Source organism: Haemaphysalis longicornis, unplaced genomic scaffold (assembly GCF_048455015.1).
Source record: "Haemaphysalis longicornis isolate Haplotype H1 unplaced genomic scaffold, Haemaphysalis longicornis Haplotype H1 scaffold_2, whole genome shotgun sequence".
NCBI lineage: Eukaryota > Metazoa > Arthropoda > Arachnida > Ixodida > Ixodidae > Haemaphysalis > Haemaphysalis longicornis.
Genome location: NW_027526295.1, coordinates 1,436,078 through 1,459,703, shown reverse-complemented (window position 1 = coordinate 1,459,703; position 23,626 = coordinate 1,436,078). Strand labels below are relative to the sequence as shown.

The following is a 23,626-nucleotide window of genomic DNA, read 5'->3' as shown; positions in this document are numbered from 1 at the left end:
GAATATGGAAAAAAACAAAGGTATTTTGGTTTGGTGAATGGGGTGCCAAACCTTCCTTATTTGGTGGCATTACTTGGGATAAGGACGCACTTCAATACCTAGGTGTACCTTTGCACCAAATACGAAACACCGGGCCGCATTGGTCATTGGCACTACAAAAAGTCACGCGAGCCTCTCAGGCATGAATAGGGCGAGAACTTTCTGTGTTTGCGCGTGCGCAGGTTCGTAATGTCTTCCTTGTCGCCAAGCTTGTTTATGTGCTGCAAGTACTTCATTGTGCGCCTTAGTGAAAACATGGTTGCGTGAGAAAGGAATGTCTATTCATTGGTGTGACAATTGCGGTTTATGCAATCAACCTGAAACCATTGATCATTATTTTGTTTTGTGCCGGGATGCGGTGTTTTTCTGGGATGTGTTGCAAAGAACTCTTAAAAAGGACATTCGGATCTTGCCTTTTCCAGATGTTACTGGAGTGCACTATGATATATTTGTTGTGATGGGATTGTATAGCTTGTGGAAGTGTCGCATGACGGACAGGCACGCGGAACCCCCTCGCCCAACGAAATCCATTTTCTGGGAGCACGCTGCGTTGGTGCGGGGTATTTATGCGGCGCAAAGTGACCCACCAGAATGGCTGCACCTGTTGGACGCGTGCGTTTGCTTGCCGGAGTTTTGACGGACGGCTTATTTTAGCTGCAGTGACTCATAACTTTTGTAGGTGGTAATAAGTGCAGTTTTTCATGCAGTAAAGAAAAAAAAAGATAATAGCTCAATCGGACAGACGCCTGTTTCATGGTGCGGGAGAACCAGGTTCGATTCCTACAACGGGAAGGGTGCTTTTTTTCTTTGCAGTTGGCTGCAGATGTTATTGTTCCCCACCTCTACTAACCCGTACCCGTCGGACCTTTAGGGTGGCCCAGTGGTTAGGTGGCTGGTTTAATGGCGTAACGATCACGGGTTCGATACCCGGGACCTCCCTAGCTACATTTTTTCGTGAGGCTTCGGCGGTTACTCTACACGCCTTGTGGATTTGTCTCGGCCTAAGCAGCTCTGGTGTCAAACCACCTCGTTCCGACGCCCTGGGTGCGGGTCTACTTGGGGGACGTTGCACTCCGTGTGTCGTTGTGTGCTCTCCTGTGTGCCTATTTTTCCGTTCCCGTTCACACAGATAAACTGACTAGTGGACGTCATGCCTGTCCCCCCTACATCTCAGTGTGGGTCGAAAAGAAGCGTGAATTAGGTGCAATTATACTCAAATTTGAGACTCTTCGGAAGAATATCAGAGTAGCCTCCGCTATCACACGCGGGGTTCTTCGGAGATAACAAGGGGGGTTGTCGACAGGCACATCACACCCGTGGTCATTTAGTTGTGGTCAATCGACGCGTGTGCTTGGCAAAAAAACTAAAAGTAATACATTATATTCCTCACGTGAGATAACCGTTATTGTCGCAACCGTTCACGCAGGTCTTCTCTTTCACCACTACTATGCCAAAGCAGCATTCTTCGACACATCTGTACATGAGCTGCCAAATGAATTATCCTGAAAGTCGTGATATTATTGAACGCGGCCGGCTGCCCCTAATACTCAAAATAACTTATTATTTTTTCTTACACGTCTCAGCGTTTGGCGTTAACGCACCGTTGGGAGCGTTTGCGGGTGGATTTAAACCTACGTCGAAATCTCCCAGGGGACCGCTCACAGCGCGACCGCGACACGGTTTTAAGCATTTACAGATTTCTTCTCTGCCCTTATAAAAAAAGACGGCCGTCCTCAGAGAGATCAAATATTCAGACCGTGGTGTAGGTAGTAGAAGTCTACCATGTTTAGCATTCCAAAAGCTTGCATGCCGCCGGCGCACTGAATTATTACTCTCAATTCGAAATGAGTAAAGGTTCGGATAGCTTCGAAGCAAAGGAATATCGTGAATTTTCTTTTTGCAGTCGTACTGAATATGTGAATGCATTCAGAATCGTACGCGAAAAGACGTGATCGTTTCGCAGTTAATTTCTCTATTCATACATATTTACTTCTGGCTTGCATCCGCGCTCTTTTCAACGTTTATATTTGGTCTAAGCACATCCATGAAATCTATCTGCCTTTGTCTTAGTTACAATATTCGTAAGGCTCAAAATCGAGTTTGGAGTCACACTGCGCAAAAAAACGCTGCGCAACGAATAAATATAAAACGCGCCAAAAGAGAGGTTCAGGGCGCAAACGTGTCTTCAGTGACCAAGGCTAGCGAACGCTGAATCTCCATCCCTTTCTCTCTGTGTAAGCCCCTAGGATTAGGTTTCGACTCGGAATACGCCTTTGTTCTCAATGTTGTTAAGATGTTGTTTGCCGCGCTCTCGCAGATCAAACAACGATATCACGAAGCCGTCGTAGCAAGATGCACTGAAACCTATTCTAGAAAACGTCACTGTGCGGAAGAACACCAAAAGGCTTTCATTTTTCGCTATGTCGAGAAAGGCATTGAAACCTAGGCAAGCTCTCCACCATCGCAATCATATTGCTGCAGTTCCGCCTTCGCCATAATTGGACGCCAAGCTGCTCGAAAGAATTTTCCGAGCAAGAAACATGACGTGTACGATCAACGCGGGAAACTGAGACGAAAAGGAAAATGTTCAAAATGTTCTCGCAACTTTGAGGGCGGGGAAGTCCCATTTTTATTTCAGAGCTATCTACCCTCCGTCTCGTATATTTCTGGCGGTTTAACCTTTTACTTTCCGTCGAACATTTTCCCCGAGTACGGCCCATGTCGCAGACCTTCCCAGCGCGCAGCTGAAAGCTTCGCGAATGCGCCTTTCCCGCCCTCTTTTTTGTATTTGTCGCACGGAGTAGGACAAGGACGTACTTCTCGCATCTTGTTCGCGCACCTAAAAGCAGTTCTCGAATACCTCCTCAGCAGATAACTTAGCAGATCAAACACGTGAGTTTGTCATTGTCGGGACCGTTCTCAAGCCGGTACAATACAAAAATAAAACAGCGCTCCCAAAGCGCGTTACTTTTAGGGTTACTTTCATGTTGGTCTTGACAGCTTCGTTAATGCGCACAGATAATCTAACTAGAGCAAAAGTTTGGTCCCCGACAGAACAAAGAGGCTATTTTCTTTGCTTGATTATTAGCCAAACTACGTTCGCGTCTCCTTCCAAACACCCAATCGCTTGTAAAAATAGCGGAGATAATTGTAAGTAGTGTCGATGCCATATCTTTTATATGGTGAAGAACCCTTCCACGTGTACAGCTTTTTTCCTTTTGGCGTAAAATATAGCAAAATGGCAACGAGAACAAAAGTGCCGCGACCTGAAGGAGAAGTAAAATCTCCTCCCGACGTGTCGGCACCGTTTCACAACTGGGATGAACCTCTTCGGTTTTTGCTGTTTGGGTTGGAATCAAGCTCTTAAACGTACGGAACGTTTTTGTTCACAGATTTTAATAGTGGTTGACATCCTTACGAGAGGTGTAATCGCACAAACTATTCAGCGCGTTTCAGACATGGCGACGGGAAGGCAATAAGTACAGCGCGGCGCCGAGTTTGCCGATAGCGCTGCGTTTTCTTCTGGTTCCGTCCCACGGGAGGCATTTATTGCTGCAATGTTCATCCAACCACCCACTAACCTATCGCTCGAAGTTACTCCTGCTGCACGTGAAGGCTGTTTTTACGCAAGAAAAATTATCATGCCATCAGATATATTGTCTCGTGGTAAAAAACTACGCAATTTTCTTGTAGTGCCAGGTCCGGATTGCTTCATCCGCAAACTTTCGCATCTCTCCCAAAGTGGACCGCGTTGACAAACTCTAGCACCTGCGGCAATCGGCTTCGCAAACTCGGTTTCTGTAGCGCTCCTCAGTTCAGGAGGAAACGCACGAGAACTGACGAGGAGAACACCACGCGGGATATAACGCCACGAACGCTGGGCAGAGTGTTCTCGATGGTCGCGCTGGCCGACTCCAGCCGCTCCTCACAAGGCGCGTTTTCAGGTTAGCTCGGTAGTTATATTTGGTATTTTACGAGCTCCTCACGTGGAACAAGCCCACGTGAAAGCCTTGACGGCGCCGGTCGCTCCTCCTGAGGCGTATGCTCACGTGCGCACGGCTGGGCTGTTTTCCGGTAATGGTCCACGGAGCAACTAGAAGCTTAAACAGCCCTTCTGCTAAAACAGTGTATATATAGGAGCACCAAAAGAAATGATGTCGGCTGAGGCCATTCCACCCACAACAACAAGAGCAAGTCCCAACAGACGGCGCGCGAAGTGTGCGAACACAGAAAAATTCACTTGTGTTCAGCAAAGCGCCATTTCATAAACCATGGCAGAATCACCAGGGGAAGGCAGTAGCGTGAGGTGTAGAAAGAGACCAAAAGTGGGTGTTGCTTGGCTAGTACAGTATTTCGTACCGCATTGATTTGCGCTGTAATACACGAGATAGTCTTTCGATGCCATTTGCAGCCAAGCAAGCACACATGCTGCTTATTGTTCTGGTAGCCAAAAACCTCGACCTTTTTGTTCCTGACTGTGTCTTCCTGCTCTGGCTTGACGTTTCTCTGCGCGGTACGGGGGCGATTGCTTTCGTAACTGTCGCCAACTGCCGCGTACGGCATCTAATTCTATTGCAGAACTTTTAATATTGTTGTACGCCGTCTATTAACGTTGTACAGTCGCTCTATCCACTAGAGTCTTTCTATTCCCCCTAGATACCACAAGAAACTTCTGCATGCTGGCAGCTATGAACCGTCGCTCGGCCCCCGGCCCTAGCAGGAGACACAGAAGATTCAGGCGTGAAAGCGCTCACAGTAAATAACAAAATAAAATCCCGACAGATCTGCAGGAACCAGAAACTTCGATGATACTTTCGAAGCCGGAAAACCTTTATGAGAGTTGATCGGTAGACTATTCGAGAAGGGGGAAACAAATTTATCCAATGAAACTGCGGCGGGTGCTTTGTGTTGTTTTTCTTTCTGTGTGTTAGGGCGGCTATAAAATGTACGGCATGCACAGGCAAGTCAGTAAAGTCAGAATGTCACGATGTTATGGTGGCTTTGACCGTGCGTGCATCGTCATTGCAGAACCGCGTCTACCGTGCTCCCGTGTTCTTGAACCACCGAGTTCGTCATCGGAAGGCCTGGCCTACGTCGTAAAAATGCTTCACAGTCAACCTCTTGCCTCCGGACAGCGGTGCATCATCCGTCCCCGTCCGTGAACATAGTGAAAACTTGGTGTCTTACATATGCATTGAACTGTTTGTTTTTTTGTTGAGTTAACCCCTCTACTTTGTCGCATTCGTTGTTAGCCCGTCTTCTTGTATCATCCTGTAAAGTGTAACATCGCTCGATTTTGTACTGGTTTTTGTTACGTCCCGATAATCTTTCATACCCTCGTGCCTGTGGAGTTATTCACCTGTTTGTTCTGTGTTTGTTCTGTGTTTGTTCTGAGATTCACTGTTCTGTCTCCGTCTTTCTGCTCATGCCAACGAAAGTCGTGCATCAGACGGACATCCCTCGTCACCGGCGCTCTGTAGAGTCGATGGGTGTGTTTCCTCGCCAAAGTGGACTTGCCCATCGCATCGTACCCTTAACAAGCGGTGACAACAACCCACCCCTGCACCCCATTGCACATAGTCAAGAACGTAGGAAGGCTGTCGTAGTAATCCCAGTTTGTTCCTGCGCAGTGGCTCCGCAGCTACGGCGTTTCGTCTCTGAGCCCGAGGGCGCGATTTCGACAATGGCCGCGGCGGCTTTTTCATTGATTGGGGCAAAAATGAATGTCCCCGTGTCACCAGATTCCGGCATTGGTTCGAGGTCTCTATGTGGTATCAATTATTACTATTCCCTCTTCCACTGCCCACATTGCACACCAGGTGTGAGTTCGTTTTTAACAGCAAATGCTGTTTAAGCTGGTGGTTCAGCCGGTGTACGTGCGCTGGTAAACCTAGCCTAGCGATGGCGTCATCCCGTACGCCGGCACCACTCGACCTTCGAGAACGCTCTGCCCAGCGTTGGCGACATTATCTCTCGCGTGCTGTTCTCCTCACCAGTTCACGAGCGTTCGCGCCTCAAGTGCGAACCACAAAAAAGGTCGCTACAGACGCCCAGTTCGCGAAGCCGGTTGCAGCCGGTTCTAGCGCGTGCTAACGCGGTCCACTTTGGGAAATGTATGAAAGCCTGTCGACAAAATGATCGGGGCCTGCCAGTCATGGAGAACTCCATGCGACAACTTCGGAAATACATGTGAAGTGCAACAGCCGGGTCTCACAGTGAAACAGAAGCGCCTCACTCCCGAAGAAGGGGAAGCGCGACGCGTAAGATGCCTCGCCTCTATTCCAGAACGGTGGCGACGCCCTCGGCCCATTGCCGAATACCGCGCAGGTGAAGTGGCAGCCACACGTCGACGAGCTCATTACTCTTTGGGGGGCTAACCTTTTCGTAACATTAACCTTATTTACAAATATATACAGGCCATATGGAGTGATTACAGGGGTTTTCGAGTACACCAGAACATGGTTTCACGTACACATAAAAAACAGGCGTTCGGGTATCATGCGAGGAGAGGGTCAGCATGCTTTGCCGAGTAAGTGTAATCCAGTCGAGGAGTACTTGCCACAAAGCCACAGGGCGTTTGTGAACTCTGCCATACCTCAATACATCTCAAGCAGAGTTGGCAAAAATTAGCTGCTCAGGCGCCGGATATACAAGACGGTATTGCTGTTACCCCACAGATCTCTCAATGTCAGATTGAACATCTGGGCATCTACAACGCTGCAGAAGAAATAGTTGAGGCCCATATACTCAACCTATTTTAGCGCCTATCGACAAGCCCCACTGGTCGACAGATCATGCATAGATAAAATCTCCGAGCTCCGGTAATCACTGATCCCAAAGTCCCCATTCGCTCAATCATTCACGCGCACCTCTGCATCCGCCCGCCCAGTGCACAGCAAAACACGCAGGGAACAGTGAGAGCGGGCCTTGACTGAGAAATACCCCATTAAGCCGAGCACGTTTTTCGTATACGCGGCAGAACACAGGCATCACGACACGTATGCCGTGGCGGCAATATTCAGCCCTAATTCCCCACACATCAACTCAGTCACAATACGCACCCGTCATCCGGCTAAGCCGAAGAAAACGGCAATCGCCCGAGCACTAACGCAACGCCCAACCCCCAGAATCATCATCTTTGATTTTAAAACGGCGATTCATAACCAGATTCATTTTCCAGATGTACGATATCTCCTCAGGAGCTCCAAATTCTCATTAAAAATCTCGCTACAGACCCCGTGGAGTTGCTTTAGGCTCCTGCCCATACAGGGCTGGGAGGCAACGAGGCAGCCAACAAACCAGCTCGAGAACTAACTGTCCTAGCAGGGCCAAGCGTCGCACCCCTACACGGAGCCCAATTAGCCCGAGACAGCTTGCTTGGCTATCGGGAAATAACTGAGCATCACCGCCCCGCCCACCGCGTTTTCCTGCCGGCTCATCCTACCCTCTCACGCTCTGAAGGACGCTTATTGCGCCTCATTCAAACAAACACTTTTCCCTCTCGCGCCACACTGCACCTCATTCACCCCACCCTGTATCAATATCCCGACTGCCAAGGATGGGGCTTGGAATACACCATCATTCATACCATGTGGGCATGTAACAAAGGTCCCTTCCTATTAATTCGTACGACGGAGCAGTGGGAGGCGGCGCTGCGTAGCTCCGACCCGCAGATGCAGTAAAGTCTGACGGAACGGGTTGCCTTGGTCACCGGCAAACTGCAACTACCGGTCACCGCCCCCTCCTAACTACGTATCACAATAAAGGTTAGTATTCTTTCTCTCCAGGACGGCATTCTCAGTTCTTCCCGTTTGATGTCCAGTTCAAAGAGTCCATTTCGAGCACCCGTGCATTGGCTGATAGGTAACGACCGACCCCACCGCTGCGCGACGCCAGAAAGCCGGTACGTCGTTTTCTGAGCTTGTGACTGGGCAGAGGCCTTGCAAGCGGACCTACGTCCTAGTTGAAACGGACGCTGAACAGGTATCCGTGAAACGGACGGGTTTGATGATTCCGCCCCTTTGGAAGTTGGCAATTGCAAAGGCAATTGCACGTGGCAACATGACCTTCAGTTGGCCAAGTAGAAGTCGGAAATGAACATGTATGTAGATTAGGGAGAAGAACGAAATACGCTTAGAATACGTGTCACACAGCTTTTGGGGCAGTGGACTGCTGCTGACGGCTCACGAGGATGTTGCGGCCGCGGGTTTGAAGGGAATGGTTCACATCTTAACTCCGGACGATTGCGGCCGCCTGTTTGTAGCGTGAAAATCACCCCGGAACACGTGATCACAGCGTGGGGTAGCATTCCTCCCGCACGAACGATGAAGCTGCGTACCACCCAAATAACTTGTGATGATGACCTAACTAACCTTCAAACTGACCTAAATTCTATTTCAGCTTGGTGCTTAAAGTGGCGGATGGAGCTTAACGTTAATAAGTGTAAGTTCATGCGCGTATCGAGGAAAAATAACACATTACCTGTTTACTATCTTGATGGCATCGCCCTAGACTCTGTTTCTTCTTATAAGTATCTCGGTGTTAACATCACTAACAATCTTACCTGGTCCGTTCACATAGAGTATATTATTAACAATGCAAATCGCATGCTCGGTTACCTCAGACGTAATTTTTCAAAGGCACCATCATCCCTTAAATTATTGTTGTACAAAACGCTTATCCGGTCTAAATTAGAATACGCCTGTTCAGTTTGGGATCCTTCCTTTCACAATCTCATTAGCAGACTTGAAATGGTTCAAAATAATTCTGCACGTTACATTTTGTCGAACTTTAACCGAACTGCTAGTGTAACTGCAATGAAATCTACGCTTAACCTTCCATCCCTAGCAGTTCGACGTAAAATTTTCCGACTTTCTTTGTTCCATAAAATATTTCGTCACCAACACCTGCATGATGAACTCATTGTGCCTCCATTGTACGTTTCTTCTCGCATTGACCATACTCACAAGGTCGGCATAGCATCGAGCCGAACGAACGCATTTTCCCAGTCGTTTATTCCCCGGACATCATTAGAATGGAATCGCCTTCCCTCACCAATAGCAACCATTGTTAACCATACGCTTTTCAAAAATGCCATAGTCAACATTGTATGAACCATTTATTGTTGTGTGCATTTATGTTTGCTTGCTGCGTTTTTTTTTGCTTCTGCCTAATTTTGTGTAAAGATGTATTTTTATTGTATTACCTTTGCTGCTTTTTGTTGTTCTACTCATGATTGTAACCACTCCCCTCTATAATGCCATTGGCCTTGAGGGTATTGCTAATAAATAAATAAATAAATATCCGGCATGGAGGCTTTTTTTCATGGTTTCATGACAGGCAGAGTCACACGGGCGGTAGTCATGGTTGTGGCAAAGAGGAGACTGGAATTTTGACATCGACATCTGTCACAACGTACCGACCCCAAAGCACAATGAGACCAATATCTGTTCAGATTCGTTCGAAGGCAGAAGAGGAATGATTTTCTCATGAAGGCCAGAAAGGCTAGGATTGCCACAAATGACCCTGGTTTTGACGAATCCACACTCGAATTTATTAATGAGCATCTGACGAGACTAACAAAGCAACTACTCGGCGCTGTTGCCCAGAAAAAGAAAGCAGGCTCGAAGTTCGCATGGACCACCGGAGGCAAGGTGTATGCTAGGAAGGACGAGAATTCGCCGTTACTTCGCGTTGCCGAAAAGGATGACATTGAAAAAAATGACCAGGCAGATAAGGCTAGATTACTTAGTACGAACAATTCTAATCATGCTAGGGCATGAAAAATTATGACTGCCATTTGTTTAACAAAACATTGCGGCCTTCTTTATATGCCTTTTCAGCACTTCATTTAAACGCGCGAAGCATAAAAAACAATGCTGAGAAGATAAACGAAATGTGTGCAAGTATAGATTTAAAGTTTGATGTTCTTTTGCTGTCTGATACATGGTTATCAAAAAATGAACGTCCACTACAACTTAATGATTATACCCGGGAATCTGGAAGAGGTGGTGGGGTCGCTGCATATGTACTGCGGCGGCTGTGGCACGGGTTAATCGCTGAATTTACATTTTTTGACCAATATGTGGAATGCTTTGCTGTGCGTTTTACATCTGTCACAATTGGCGTTGTGTATAGGCCACCATGTGTCAGCAGAGCACAGTTCTTTGCATTTCTTGAAAATATGCTGCATACCTTCAGTAATATCCGAAACTCAATTGTATTGATGGGTGATATGAACATAAACATGCTTGCAGACTATCCCTACAGTAAATAACTAGACACAGTAATTAGCACATATACTTGCCGAGAAATCTCATCGCATCAGTTACGCGGCTACACGGCACAAAGTGCAACACCTCTATACTTATGCATTACAAATGTGTCATCCCGCAATGTATCAGCTGGGTTGATAAGTGCCGATATCAGCGACCACCTTCCAATATTTTGTTTGGTGCCGACAAGACAAGACAGAGAAAAAAATTCACCCACGCCCTTTTAACATGAAATAACGCCAGACACGCTCGAGTGCTTCCGTTCTCTTACCTTTGCATCGATTTGGACATCGGTTTTCTGTGAACCTGACCCCAATATGGCTTAAGTCTTTTCTTGCGCACAGTTAAAGATTGCTATGAAGAAGCCTTTCTAAAAAAACTAAGAGTAAAAACGTGAGAGGAAGATACGAAAGCCATGGGTTAATTGCTTTTTACTCAAGAAAATAGAAATGAAAAACAAAATGTATTCCTCCTTTGAAAAACGCAAGGTATTACTGAGTTTATGGCATTCAAAAAATATAGAAATGGAATTAACGCCGAATTTAAGCAAGCTAAATTAGGCTATAACAAATCCCTATTTTAACGCAAGCAAGGAAACGCTACAAAAATTTGGCAAGTAAATCACTTGACTGGAAGAATACCACAAACAACCAGTGTAAATATTTTGACATCCCAATCCACGATGTGTGAGGCGGACACGGTAGCTGAACTTAATCAGTATTTTATACAAAGTGGAGAATATAATTTGCCAGCTCCCCCTGTGGGCGGCACACTGTCCTTGCCAAACTCAAAGGAGAGAAATTCTTTTTTAATCTTTCATACCACACCAGAAGAAAAAGCAAATATAATAAACGACCTCAAACCCAATACTGCTGCTGGGTTAGATGACATCCAGGTAGCCCCTTGAAAATAAGTTAGTAATCTAATCAGTTATGTTCTGTCTAATATTTGTAATAATATTATCGGCACGGGAATATTTCCCGATGAACTAAAAATATCGAGGGTCACACCAATTCATAATGGAGGAAATGATTGTACTGCAATAATCATCGGCCAATATCGGTACTGTCTGTGCTTTCCAAAGTATTTGAAAAATTCTAAAAATATGGCTACAAAGTTTTTTTGTTAAATATAATATTTTTTGAGAGGCGCAGTATGGGTTTAGGAAAAATGGGTAATCTGAAATGGCATTGCTGGACATTAAAATGACATTGAAGACATTCAATGCAGACTGTACGCTATTCATCTGTTTCTTGGTCTACGAAAAGCGTTTCATTCGGTAAATCACCAAATCCTTCTAATACCCGAGTTACATGGCGGAAGTAACCGCAGTTACGTTTAACTGTGGTTACTAAAATTTAACCGCGGTTATCGCAAACTGCGGTTTTGGCTGTTACACGCGAAATTTCAAGTGTGTGGACTTGGTTGTGATCGAAAAAAAATAAATTAACAAACTTGTAACCTCACAATAAAAAACAAAAAAGAATCTGTGCAGACAAAAGGAAATATCTTTTAAAAAGTTGCTGCAGACACAAACACGACGCACTCGCGCGCGGCGAGACAGGGGCTACCCTATCAGCTCGCAACCGGCTTGGTTGTCATGGGTCGGCTCGGTGTTGGAAACTTTAGGCTTAGCATCGCGGTGGATATTTGACCACCCATATCTTTACAGCTGCGAATCACAGCACATAACCAACTTTTTCACCACACTAACATCCACTTTCTCGCATGTGGACGTTCTTTTGCGTGATCGGATTGATTTCGAAGAGCGGCGACAAGCTGTAACTGCCGTGGTCTGGGCCTGTTCGAGCTAGCGTCACTAAATAAAGGCCTTTACAGTATCAGCACTCTTTTCTATCATTGTTATGTGCCACCAGGATTTTCATTGGTTGGTCGGAACCACGTGATATTTGTTTACATATGGGTGCAGCCATTTTGTTTCTGGTGCCTCTCCTCTCCCTCTCTCTGCTGCGCGGACGTTAGAGCGGCCGGGCCACACTCTGCCCGTCACAACCGGCGGCGGTTTTGTTGGGAGAGATGGCAACACTGCAAGCCAGAAACAAGATGGCTCCTAACGAAGTGGCGGTACTCTTAATCCTAGCTTATTTAGTGACGCTAGTTCGAGCTGCTTTCACTGCCGTGCGGGCAGGCCCGCCAGCGTGTTTGCAGGCACGGCCGACGTGCGCGCGAATCGTTTCCGAGTGCTGGAAACGCTTCATGATTGCCTGCTTTATCCATTTTTTTGGCGAACGACGCGCGCAATTTCAAATTTAGCACGGCTTTTACAGTAGTTTATCGGGTGGATCGGGAAACGAGCCACTGCTCACGGGCAGTCACGCCGTAGAGCGACACAAAGAACGCAAGCGCCTTGGAGGCCACTTTGGAGAGCCGATTATTTGAGGGCCTCCGTCTCCTCCGAACACCGGGTGATTCTTTTTTTTTTAGCCTCCGCTGATGCGTGCCGCAACTTGCGTCCTAACTGACCGCTGCGATTTGGAACACTGGCGCTGCGGAAAACGCGGTTCGCGTGTCCGAACTGAGGTGGCCAAGCTCAATTTGCGTTAACCATAGTTAGCAGGGTAACCACAGTTTCGTCTGTCGTGTAACGTAGCAAACTGGGGTTTTGTCTAACCGCGGTTTGCTTAACCGTGGTTAACTGCGCCCGTGTAACTAGAATATAAGAAAACTTGAGAATGTCGGTATTCGTGGTGATCCCATTGAATTGTTTCGCAACTACTTAGCAAATCAGTATCAGTATGTGCTAGTAAATGGTATACCCTCAGCTAAACTTCGAAAAATATTGGTGTTCCGCAGGGATTGATACTCGGACCAATGCTATTTAATTTATATTCAATGATCAACCGGCGATACCTGATTTACCCAAAATAATAATGTATGCCGACGACACCAATATATTCTTTACGGATATCGCCTTGCCATAATTGGAAAGTAGGGTTCTATCGCACTGGCTGCTTATCAATAATTTACAATTAAAAATAAGTAAAACCAATTACGTCGTGTTCACACCGATTAATAAACCAGTGAAATATACTATAGATTTGATCTATCGGAAGAGCAGACTCAAGCAATCAAAAGCACAGAAATTTTCAGGTGTGGTTTGAAAATAATCTGTCATGGATTACACATGTGTGTATATAAACCGCTGAACTGAGCAAAACGGTGGGCTGTTTATATAAAATTCGAGATATCATACCGTTGTGGTTAAAAAAGACGCTCTATTATTCGTTTTTTTTTTCTCTAAGCTTTCCTACTGCGCCTTAGTATGGGGCACAACTACTGCCCAGAACTATAACAAATTGCCCTTGTTGCATGAGAAGGTATTAAGAATGTTCGAAAATTAGTACGGCAGGCCTCAATGCCTATCTACATATGAACTCTTTATAAAGTATTCACTTCCTAGGGCAAATAAAATATACTGCTACAAATTACTTCAGTACATTAGGGATAACAAGTTATACAACACGTCCAGCCCTGTAACCGCCACAGAACATAACTTACGTAGACTACATCGACCAATGCCGTCTACAAGAACAAACTATGGCCGGCAACACACAGATTATCAAATCCCCTCCTTATTGAACAAAGTTCAGAAACACATTAATTTTCGCCAACGGTTGTCAAAAACACAGATTAAAAATTTCCTGTTAGAGTAGTTAATTGCAATTTACCGAAGCATACAATAAATTGTTGCAGCGAAATTGTAGATATCTATGCTGAAGTACGTCTCTCTTTCGGGTGTATTATGTTGCTCGTTCACTCCTTGCACGGCAGAGAAAAACACGCGAGTGTTTTGATACCATAGCCTGTGTGAAAATTTGGTTCTGTATTCTTTTTTGTCCAAAGTGGTCGCACATTGAGCGTTCGAGGAGCACGACCGCAACTGTACTCTCTGTAGCCTTCTTTTTTGTTTTTTTTTGTTTTTGTACACTCGACTGCAAGTGAGCAATTAATATACAGTCCCCGCACCCTGCCTGCCACCGGAGCAGGAGCCCTAGTCAGGCTCCGAGACTTTTTGCCGGGCAGAAGTGTCGATTCTCTTCAGGCACACTCTGAAAGAAAACGCGCCGCACTTTAAGCAGCGGCATCCAGAAGCAAATGACGGAGCCACTATCATCATCACCACCACCATCAGCGGCAGCGGCCATTTTGTCTGCTCAACGTGCCAGGCAGGCTGTTGTGGAATGGGTGGTTGGAAGTGAGATTTACTTGTGACGTTCTACTTTTATTGGAGACATACGGTGCGCTAAATGTGCATGTCTCTGTTCGTTTTATATGAGTGTATCGCTCACTCTGCACGAAAAGAACCTGTTGCTTTTGATTCCACCGAATAAAATGTATATTAATGATTACTCCGCATTTAGGCAGTCAGTCATTTTCGGACCACCTGGCTTTTTTCTCTGCGTCCACATCCACCGCTCATCCTGTGGTTATGTTACACTGTAGTTATTTGAATTATGTTACAGCTGCTCCTGCGTAATCCCACCATAGGCGGCGGGAGCAGATGGGGGTTGCTCCTGTGTTTCCTCATGAACCACAACTTGTGGCCGATCATGGCTACGGTGTGCGCGATGCCTTCTGTATGCTCTTGTTTTTGGCCAAAAGCCTTGTATTTTTAATTAAGTCCTTCGACAAATGTTTCCTGAATATTACAGATTCAGGTGCTAGAAGCTTCGCTTTCTTCAGGCCTGAGAAGGTTGCTTTTGGTTTTTCTTATCTTTAGCCAAGCTGTTCTCAAATAATTGTTTATTTTTCACTTATTTGTTCTTCAGCACAAACAAAATATAAACGTGCTTTTTAGGATGTCACATCTCCTATGCAAAGCATTTGTGGCGGATGCCCGCAATTGCACGACGGCGTGTGACGTATTCCTGATTGTAGCGTTTATTGTAGCATGCAACGATTGGTATCAAATTGTGGCTAAAACATCACAAACGTGTATGCTGGGCGCGGGAACATCTTGATATTTTTGCCTCATGATGTTTTAAATAGCTAGGGCTCAATCAGACCGTCTACTCGGATTATCGACGCTTATTACTGCATGAACATGCTCTACAATCGTAGTAACTTTTCTTAACAGCCAGTACAGGCAGCAGTGTTTGCACAGACTCTGGTGGTTACATACGTCTTACTTAGTCAAAGCCATAGATACAGTTTAGACATGAATAGAACATGTTCAGTGTGTTCAGTATGAGTAGAAATTCGCCGAAACACTTTTGACTAAAAGTTCACTTGAGTCAATTGTTTCAAGAATCAAGAAATTTGTGCGAGTACTTCTGTGCACTACCAGGGTTACCGATTACCACTAAGTTTAGTATAACAGGTTATTATTGTTTTCTTTTTTCAATACACTCTGTTTTACTGAGGAAAACTCGTGCGCACATATGAGCATTGCTAGCGGTAAGTAATACAACAAATAAATAAGCGAAGGGTGAGTACCAGTAATTTCCTGTGCAGAGGAGTATCTCAGTGTTACTTTGAGAAAGTACTTGGCGACAAAAAAATGTGTATTTCTTTGGAGTCACTTCTTTCTCCTTCTCCAACCTTTTAGAACAGTACTCAAAATGAGCCCAAATGTGAACGAACAAGAGATGGTTGCTGTTCAAAAGACAGTAACGTTTTCTCACGTTCATTATCGCAGACAACGTGACACGAACATGCCTGGAGAACGGGACGTGGGCAGACAGGTCCGACTACTCCAGCTGCAAGCCCCTCATCGAAGTCGATCGAGAGGTGAGTAATCCGCATTACCGCCGCAAAGTCTGTGATAATTCTCGAGGGTATTTTAAACATTGGCCAATTTCAGCGAGGATTACCGCGGTTTTACTCATCTGTGTACAACTTATATTATCAAAGAAATGCTCATGGCAAAGTTTTATAATCTCGTCCCTGTACAACTTGTTGCGATATCAAATAAATGCACATGGCAACGTTTTGTAATATTATAAGTTTTGTAATCATGTGAGACCAACTAGCCCGTCAGAATGCTTTAATTTGTAATGTTTTCTTATGCACTCATCGGTTTCTCATCGGTCGCATATGTACATCTGCGGGGATAAGAAGAAGGTCTGTACTTTCTGCTAATATAGTCAATCTTAGACCTACTCAAAGCAAACTATCAGGGTAAATAACTCTCTGTGATACAATTCAGCATAAAAAAACAACTACCCTTCTGTCAAAACGACAACTATGTGGTAACGCGAAGCATTCCACATTCAAGGGCTACACAAAGCGGACAAACCCCGAAGCGGGCGGCTGTGTGCTCTTCATGTGAATACTTGTATTTATACGGGCCGGGTACTTTACCCCATACATTTCGAAATCACATACTGTGCTCATCCCAAATGCAGTGGATGATAGGGACTTGATGCGTATAACCACGTATACACCCATACTTTAACAAATGTGAAGTAAAAGATATTAATGGAAGTACTCGCTAAGAGGCTAGCGGCTTTGATAAAGACCTGGTAGGACAACAAACCTGTTGTTTAAGAGGACGCTCAAGTACAACCAACATTCATATAACGGTGCAGCGATAACATGCCGTCCGCTTTCGCCTTGCTTGAAATCAACCTTGAAAAAGCTGTCGACCAGGTGTCACACGAATGTTGCTTGTTATTATATAGAGCATCTCGAGGCTGTAAGGGTTATTACTGCAGGAGTTCCTATGTCACATCAGGAGTGCGCTACAAGTCTTGTTATAAACAAGGCACCTATTACTCCAGCCGAAGTGTCATGATCTGTGCGTCAAGGGTACCGCTCTGTTTGTTCATAGTATGCTTCTCTTTGAGTATTAAGAACGCGTGCTTCCGCACGCTGATAACATCGCTCTTTTTCTCGTATTAGGTGACCGTAGGGGAGGCCGTTAAGACACGAAAAGTATTCTGCTACGTCAGCAGAAGCCCTGCAGACTGGGAAAATGCTTGGACATGTGGCATGGTAACACCAAGTGTATAGAAGTGCATAAGCTGGGAACTGACGTCTCCGAAATATCTCGGTGCGCCACTATAATGCCACTGTGATAGCGATCGTTACTTGCGAAGGCAGATGGCAGAGCTACGCGACAGGACGGAAAAATGGGAAGTGAACGGTAGAACGCACACACGACAGCGTGTATCTATTTTGCGGATAAGGTATGCATGGCACGTCCTGCAGGTGATTGATTATGGGGGTTTAACACACGGACGCTGCACAGGCGATGAGGCGCGCCTTAGTGGAGGGCTCGGGATTAATTTTGAAGACTTGGGAATCTTTAACGTGCGCCGAATAGAGGCGTTTTCGCTTTTCGGCTCCACCAGAAAAGCGGCCGCCACGGCCGGGAAACGAACCCGCGTCCTTTGGCTCAGCAGCACAACGCCTTATTCACTGAACCGCCGCGGCGGGTACGTCCTGGTGGTGATCTACTGTGTATGGCTCCATGCGCAAAGGTGTGTTTGGCGTCTGTATTTGGGGATCTACCAGGGAGCGCACGAGTCGCACGAATCCGTTTCGACGCGTCCAATCCGGGGCCCTGTCAGTGGCGCTTCTTTTCCTGCGTAAAGTGGTGAACTTGGTTTTGTAGCGTAAGCTACACTGGCCGAGCTTGAGCAGTTTCGCGTGGACCTTAAAGGGCCGTGCTGTGCAAGCGCGAGGAGCATTGGATTTGCTTGGCTTGGCTTGGTTGGCTTGGATTGGATTGGATTGGATTTCCAATCCAATTGGAGTACGGATGTGTAGAGAATTGGGTCTGCACATTCCCCAGTCTGCGCATTCCAGCGGAGTGACGTCATAGCCGCGGCAGACGCAATGGCGCCGGCGCGTGCCCAGCTGTGCGCCTCCATTGCGCAGTAGCCAAGTCTGACGCTGCGTGGAGACGCTAGATATCCGTTTCGCGTGGCTCCTGGAGAGCCAGTGCTGCGTATGCGCGAGAAGCAAGAACTGGAATGGACTGGAGTGGACTGAATTAGATTGGATTGGGTTGGATTGGATTAGATTGGATTGGATTGGATTGGAACTCGTTTTAGCAGCAGTAAGCATGTAATCTGCTAATCCTAGACAACCAGGTACCCTAAGAATAACTAGCTGAACCTTAGCTCACGATACGTATATCCTGTCATAGCCGAGCTAAGCCACTGCTAATTTTTTTTCCTTCTGCACGAAGCGCAAAATACTCTTTTTTCGCACCGTTTTTCACTTACGTTTGAGCAGGCCTTTGTCACACTATGTTGTTTGTACAATCGAACCTTTTTCCGGAGATATTCGCGGTTATCTCCATGGAGTTGTCCAAGCGACTCAATTGTTGTGCATACGATTTTCCATAGAATACCTGTGCAATGTCGAGATAAAAGCGTTGTATAGAGATCTAATTGATCTGTGTTTGCTAGTTCCACTGTATATTACGTTGTGCCGTTCAAAACCTTGGCAAAACGTATTGAAACGGGTCACAGGAATGTCGGTTCCGCTTGGTTTAAAACCCGTTTTTTTTTACCTACAGCCTGGTGCTCCACCCGTGAAAACGTGGATGCTGGAGAAGGGCGTCTTTGTCTAATAGGGTGTGGACTGTACTCTCTAGAAGAAGCATAAAATAACCAAACACGTGTTCCTGGATTCTTGGGGAGCGGTCTTTCTCTGTGACGCGCTCCAGTATGAGCGTAAAAAAATTCCCCGCATTTCCCCGAGGGGAAGAATGTGAAAGTGCGAATGCACGAGTTGAATTTGCGCGGTTCGGTAATGTTCGCGAAAGAGAGATCACACACACACACACACAACTACAAAGAAAGAAAGATGCATTTATTCACAGACACCTATTTGTGTTGTCGTTGTACTTGATTGCTAGAGCGGATCTCAGCTTTGAAATTTCGTGTCAGTACTCCTTTAAGCGGGTGCATTAGCCCTTCTCACGCCCGATTCCTGGCTAATCCCCCACGTGGGTATGTGCCATGTCAGCAGGAACAACAACAAGAATGAGCCATGGGGACGCGGCCTGGCAGCGCGCGCCCATCTCCCCCCGTTGCTAGGGAAGACGAGGAGCGCGCGCACCCGCAGCTGTTGCTATGCGGACTACGGCGGCGGACGATTCAGGCTCGCTTAAGAAGTGCATTCGCACTTAAAACAACGACACGGGGTTCATTTAATAAAGCTCTACTAGTGTACCCATTCTTCGTGATAGGTGCATGTATTGTTTTATCTCGAGCCGTTCCTTTTTTGTGATTTCCAAGTAACCATTTTGAGACAGTGGAAGCCCATTTTCACCCACGGGCTGTGTGTCCAGAGATATTACCAGCGCTTTTCGGTCGACCAACCAGTCTATGTGGAAATGCACTCGTTTTTTTAAATGTACGCTATCGATCCCACTACGAGTGCTTTTGATTTAAAATGATTTCCCTCGTGATCACTACCAACGTTACTAGAATAGACGTTGGCTCTAGTAACGTTCCAGTTGTAGAAACCTTGACTGTCACGGTACTCGGCTCCTATGTGTAGAAGACGATGAAGTGTAGCTTATGATTAGCTTGTGGTCTTGCACGGTATATGGAGGTCTCCCACAGATTTCCGTAAAAGCGATATTGATGCCAAGCCGGCGAAGCAGTACTGCTCCGAATACGGCAGGATAATCGTACAAGTGTGGAAGGCCCAGCCATGTGTACAGGACTGGCTGCCCGCGGTGCAAAAAGTATTGAACAAGCACGTTTACAAGTATGCTACTCTAGCAACCGCAGCGTCAGTCGTTTTAACATTGTCCGTGCCTTTTTGTTGATGTCCAATTAAAGCGATGAAACCGATGATGGCGCTATTGATAGATACCAGCTTCATCGCGCGAATAATCCAGATTCAAATCCGACCACGGGTGGCATTTTTTATGTTGTATTATCGTCACCAATCCCTTCCCACTGAGTACAGTTAGCTGTCCCGAAGTCCACTTGGTGACGACACCGCCATGAGTCCAAATAAGCTTCCCGTTAGAACGTCACCGCCAATGGTAAGATCACTAAAGCTTCGCTTTACTAGGTGCCAATTTATGCCAATCTGTGGCCATTGGTTAACGCTGTATAACTCATACGCAAATTTTGGGCAAGTTCGGCAATGCCCGGCAGTTGCTGCTGTTGATCTCGAAGAGTGACACATACCTTTAGACTACCACAAACACGTACTGCGGAATTGGCCAATGCTTTATAAGCTTGTTGCCTGAAGAGGCATACCTGTCCGGCAAACCACAACCACCACCTAAGCCAATAAAACAGTCCGTAGATCCATTACTTAGAACTCAAGCAGTGCCGCCGAACCCAGGAAATTCGTTTCCGTACTCACCAGCAGAAACGACGTAGCGTTGCGCCATCTTTTGGTTCGCCTTCAACATTCCGGCTTTTCGTTTCAGCAACTGCTGAAAGAAAGCAACGGCCGCGCTCACAGATTCTGACGCTAAAAAGCCGGCCACAGGGGTTCTAACAAAATTTTGCCATTTTTATTTTAAGTTTTCCTCCGGTCAATTCTACGCATCCCTTTCGGAAGTGCAGGTGGTCTGATACATTTCTTTGGTACTCAGTTACATACTCGGATTGTGTGCCCGGCGCGCTTTACCAGCATGGTTAACTAAGGTTGAGCCCCTTAGCGCAAGCTCAGAGCTTGTTGCAGCATCACGGGAACGGAATATAGCGCCCCGCTCGCTGTGTACTTAGATCCAAGGCTACGAAATTGTTTTGTAGCACATGTGAGCTTTGGGGAATAAAAAATTAAACGCGGATTTGTGCAGCTTTCGGAGGATGCTGATAGTTTGGCGCAGCCAAACAGTATCCTTTTCCTGTTTTCAACCATAAAATCCAGCGTGGATTCCTACCTAACAGAACAGTAATAGTGTCAGTTAAGAACTCACATTTTACTCAAATATTTCGGAGATTTCCTTGCCGCTGAGTAATGTAGGTATGACAAAGCAATGCCTTGAGTTTTAGTAGTCTGGAAAGCTCCTGTTTCGTGTCTTAGCGTTCTTTTCTTTGACCGGGTAGCTGGATTGAGTAAACAATACGAGCCATACCAATATTCTGGCTATTAGGTGCCCTGGAAACACTGTCGCACTTGAAGGCGAGAGAAACAAGTAGGAAGCAGCTGAGGAAATAGCAGAGCTTCAAATTTAGAAAAGGGACGAGCTTGCAAAGCAATGGGGATTCCCAGCAGAAGAGAGTGTAACGACGGCGGATGGGAGCAGCTGGCATTTAGAACCGGTGGCCTAATTGCTGCGGCATTGTGTTTTAATCCCAGGACACGTGTAGGATTCCGGCAGTGATGGCCGCTTTTCAGATGATTAGAAAAATTCCCGTGTGTCGATATTTCAACCAAAAGATTCCGATTTTGACGCAAATAATCCCCAGCCTTCCGCTGCGGTCTGTGTTATAGGCGAAGATTTGTTTCGGCGTGATGAGCACAAGAACTCAGATTCGGTCGGTTTTAAAAGGTGAGTTTTTCTATATCTTGAATTTATTAGCTGTAAGGAAAACCTAATAAGGAAATTAGAAAAAAAATCTCAATATAAAATACGCATTTGTACCGCATAAATATTTTGATAAGCAAAAATATCGTGATGCTTTGTGCTGCCTATTTGTTAAGAAGATTTTTCAAACAAAGAAAATATCGTGTTAGCTGGAAACTACGCAACCCAGGCATCCCACAGGACACCGTCATATCAAAAAACCAACTTCAAATAAAAAAAGCCACCGTCATATCAAGAAACCAAGTAAGAACCACCTAATGCTGGGTCTTCCTCTTGTGCACAATATTACTGTCGGGAAGGCGTCCCCGAAGAGGGCTCCGTCGCTTCCCTCATGGGTATTAGCGTGGTGAAAAGCGGCCAGCAGAGGTTGCTGCCCTGGTAACGACGACAATAAGCCGAACGCAAACGTTACCGGTTTACTGATGGTGAAAGATGAGCCGAAGAAATACTGCAAAAATACCCTTCCGGGCGAGGTTGCAGCACAGGAGTGTAGCCGTGTGAGAGCATGCATTCGCTTCTCTAAAACGAATGGACTTCTGCGCTCGGGCACCGTAATTATGCCGAAAGCGCTAACGCTAAAAAACCCTGCACCTGCTTTTGCACACAGCACGAACATTGTGCAGACACGCAAAGCGCTCTTTTGAGAGCTCGTGAGGGTTCGGTAGTAGCAGCGCACGCAGAGTCTGAGAGAGGGGAGAGAGATTTCGGCTTCGGCGTCTGTCCACCGAGACAATTCGCTACACGCCGCGTTTGCAGCCACCAAAATCTGAATCACGCCGACAGGGAGTGGCCTTGCGCCGGCCGCTCTGCGGCATGTTGTGATCTGTCCGAGGCAGCCTTGCGCTCACAATTTTCGGGACGCGCGAACATAGCAGTGGCGCGCAGAATCGTAACTGCTTTTCCGCCGCGGGTCCGAGATCCTGATAGATAAGGGTCTTCAAGCGTTGTCCAGAGGGATGCTCTCGAAGCAAATTGTTGGGCAGACGCTCGGCTCCAGCCCTTAGCGGAACGACACCATGCTGGAGCTTCGCCGTACCGGTCACTGGACGAATAGGGGCAACCCAGGAACATCTCTGGCATGGTCAGGCAAAAGCGACAGAACAACACAAAAAACACAACCGCATCGCTGGCCAGTGCGAAGACGAATCCACACTGAAGCTCTACAAGGTATTTATTCGCTATAAAATTACGCGATTCACTAAGTAGACTAGTTATATTTTTACCAAGCAGCACTTTGGCCAAGCGCACGAACTTTAGGGGTGACATTTCGCTCAATTGGAGATGTCCCACAGATAAAGGAATGTAATCGTAGGGGCGAAACCTACATCATAAAAAACAATACAACCGCGGAATTCAGACGTGCACAGGCCACCTCTCGCGCTGGGAGCTGCCATTTGAGCTTTCCTCTTTTTGAATCGCACCTCGGTGCGCCCGTTCCCAGAAAACTGCTGGCACCGTGTAAGAGGACACCGCCCGTTCTTATGAACAAAGGCCGAACGCGCTGGGAAGCCAGCGAGATTTTCCAGCTTTCAAATGAGAGGCGCGTACTCCATCTTGCAGGCGGCTTTCCCTCGGCGCGATGCGAGCTCACGGCTTTCTCCGCCGGCGTTCCCGCTCTGAAACACGCGCCGTAAGTACGCGTGGAATTTTTACCTGTCCTCGTTCTGCGCCTTTTTACAAATTCCTTCAGCAAGAGAATGTTGGAACGCGTTTTCGTTGTCTCTTCTGCGCTCCCGCTCGTCGGTTGCCGACTTCGGCTCAGCCACATGGGACACCGGAATCTTATCTAGTTTAGCCGATATTGGCCTGTCATCGGTAGCCTCAGCTGGGAGTC

The 23,626-nt window shown here is 46.5% G+C and overlaps 1 protein-coding gene across 1 annotated transcript in view; it reads left to right on the top strand.

The window, feature by feature from the left end:
* The window catches only part of LOC144168682 (diuretic hormone receptor-like), a 182,249-nt gene that overhangs the window by 41,027 nt on the left and 117,596 nt on the right, over positions 1–23,626 (top strand). Inside the window, exon 3 of the mRNA XM_077697617.1 lies at positions 15,973–16,064. Coding sequence (XP_077553743.1) covers positions 15,973–16,064 — 92 coding nt within the window. The remainder of the gene's footprint in view (positions 1–15,972; positions 16,065–23,626) is intronic.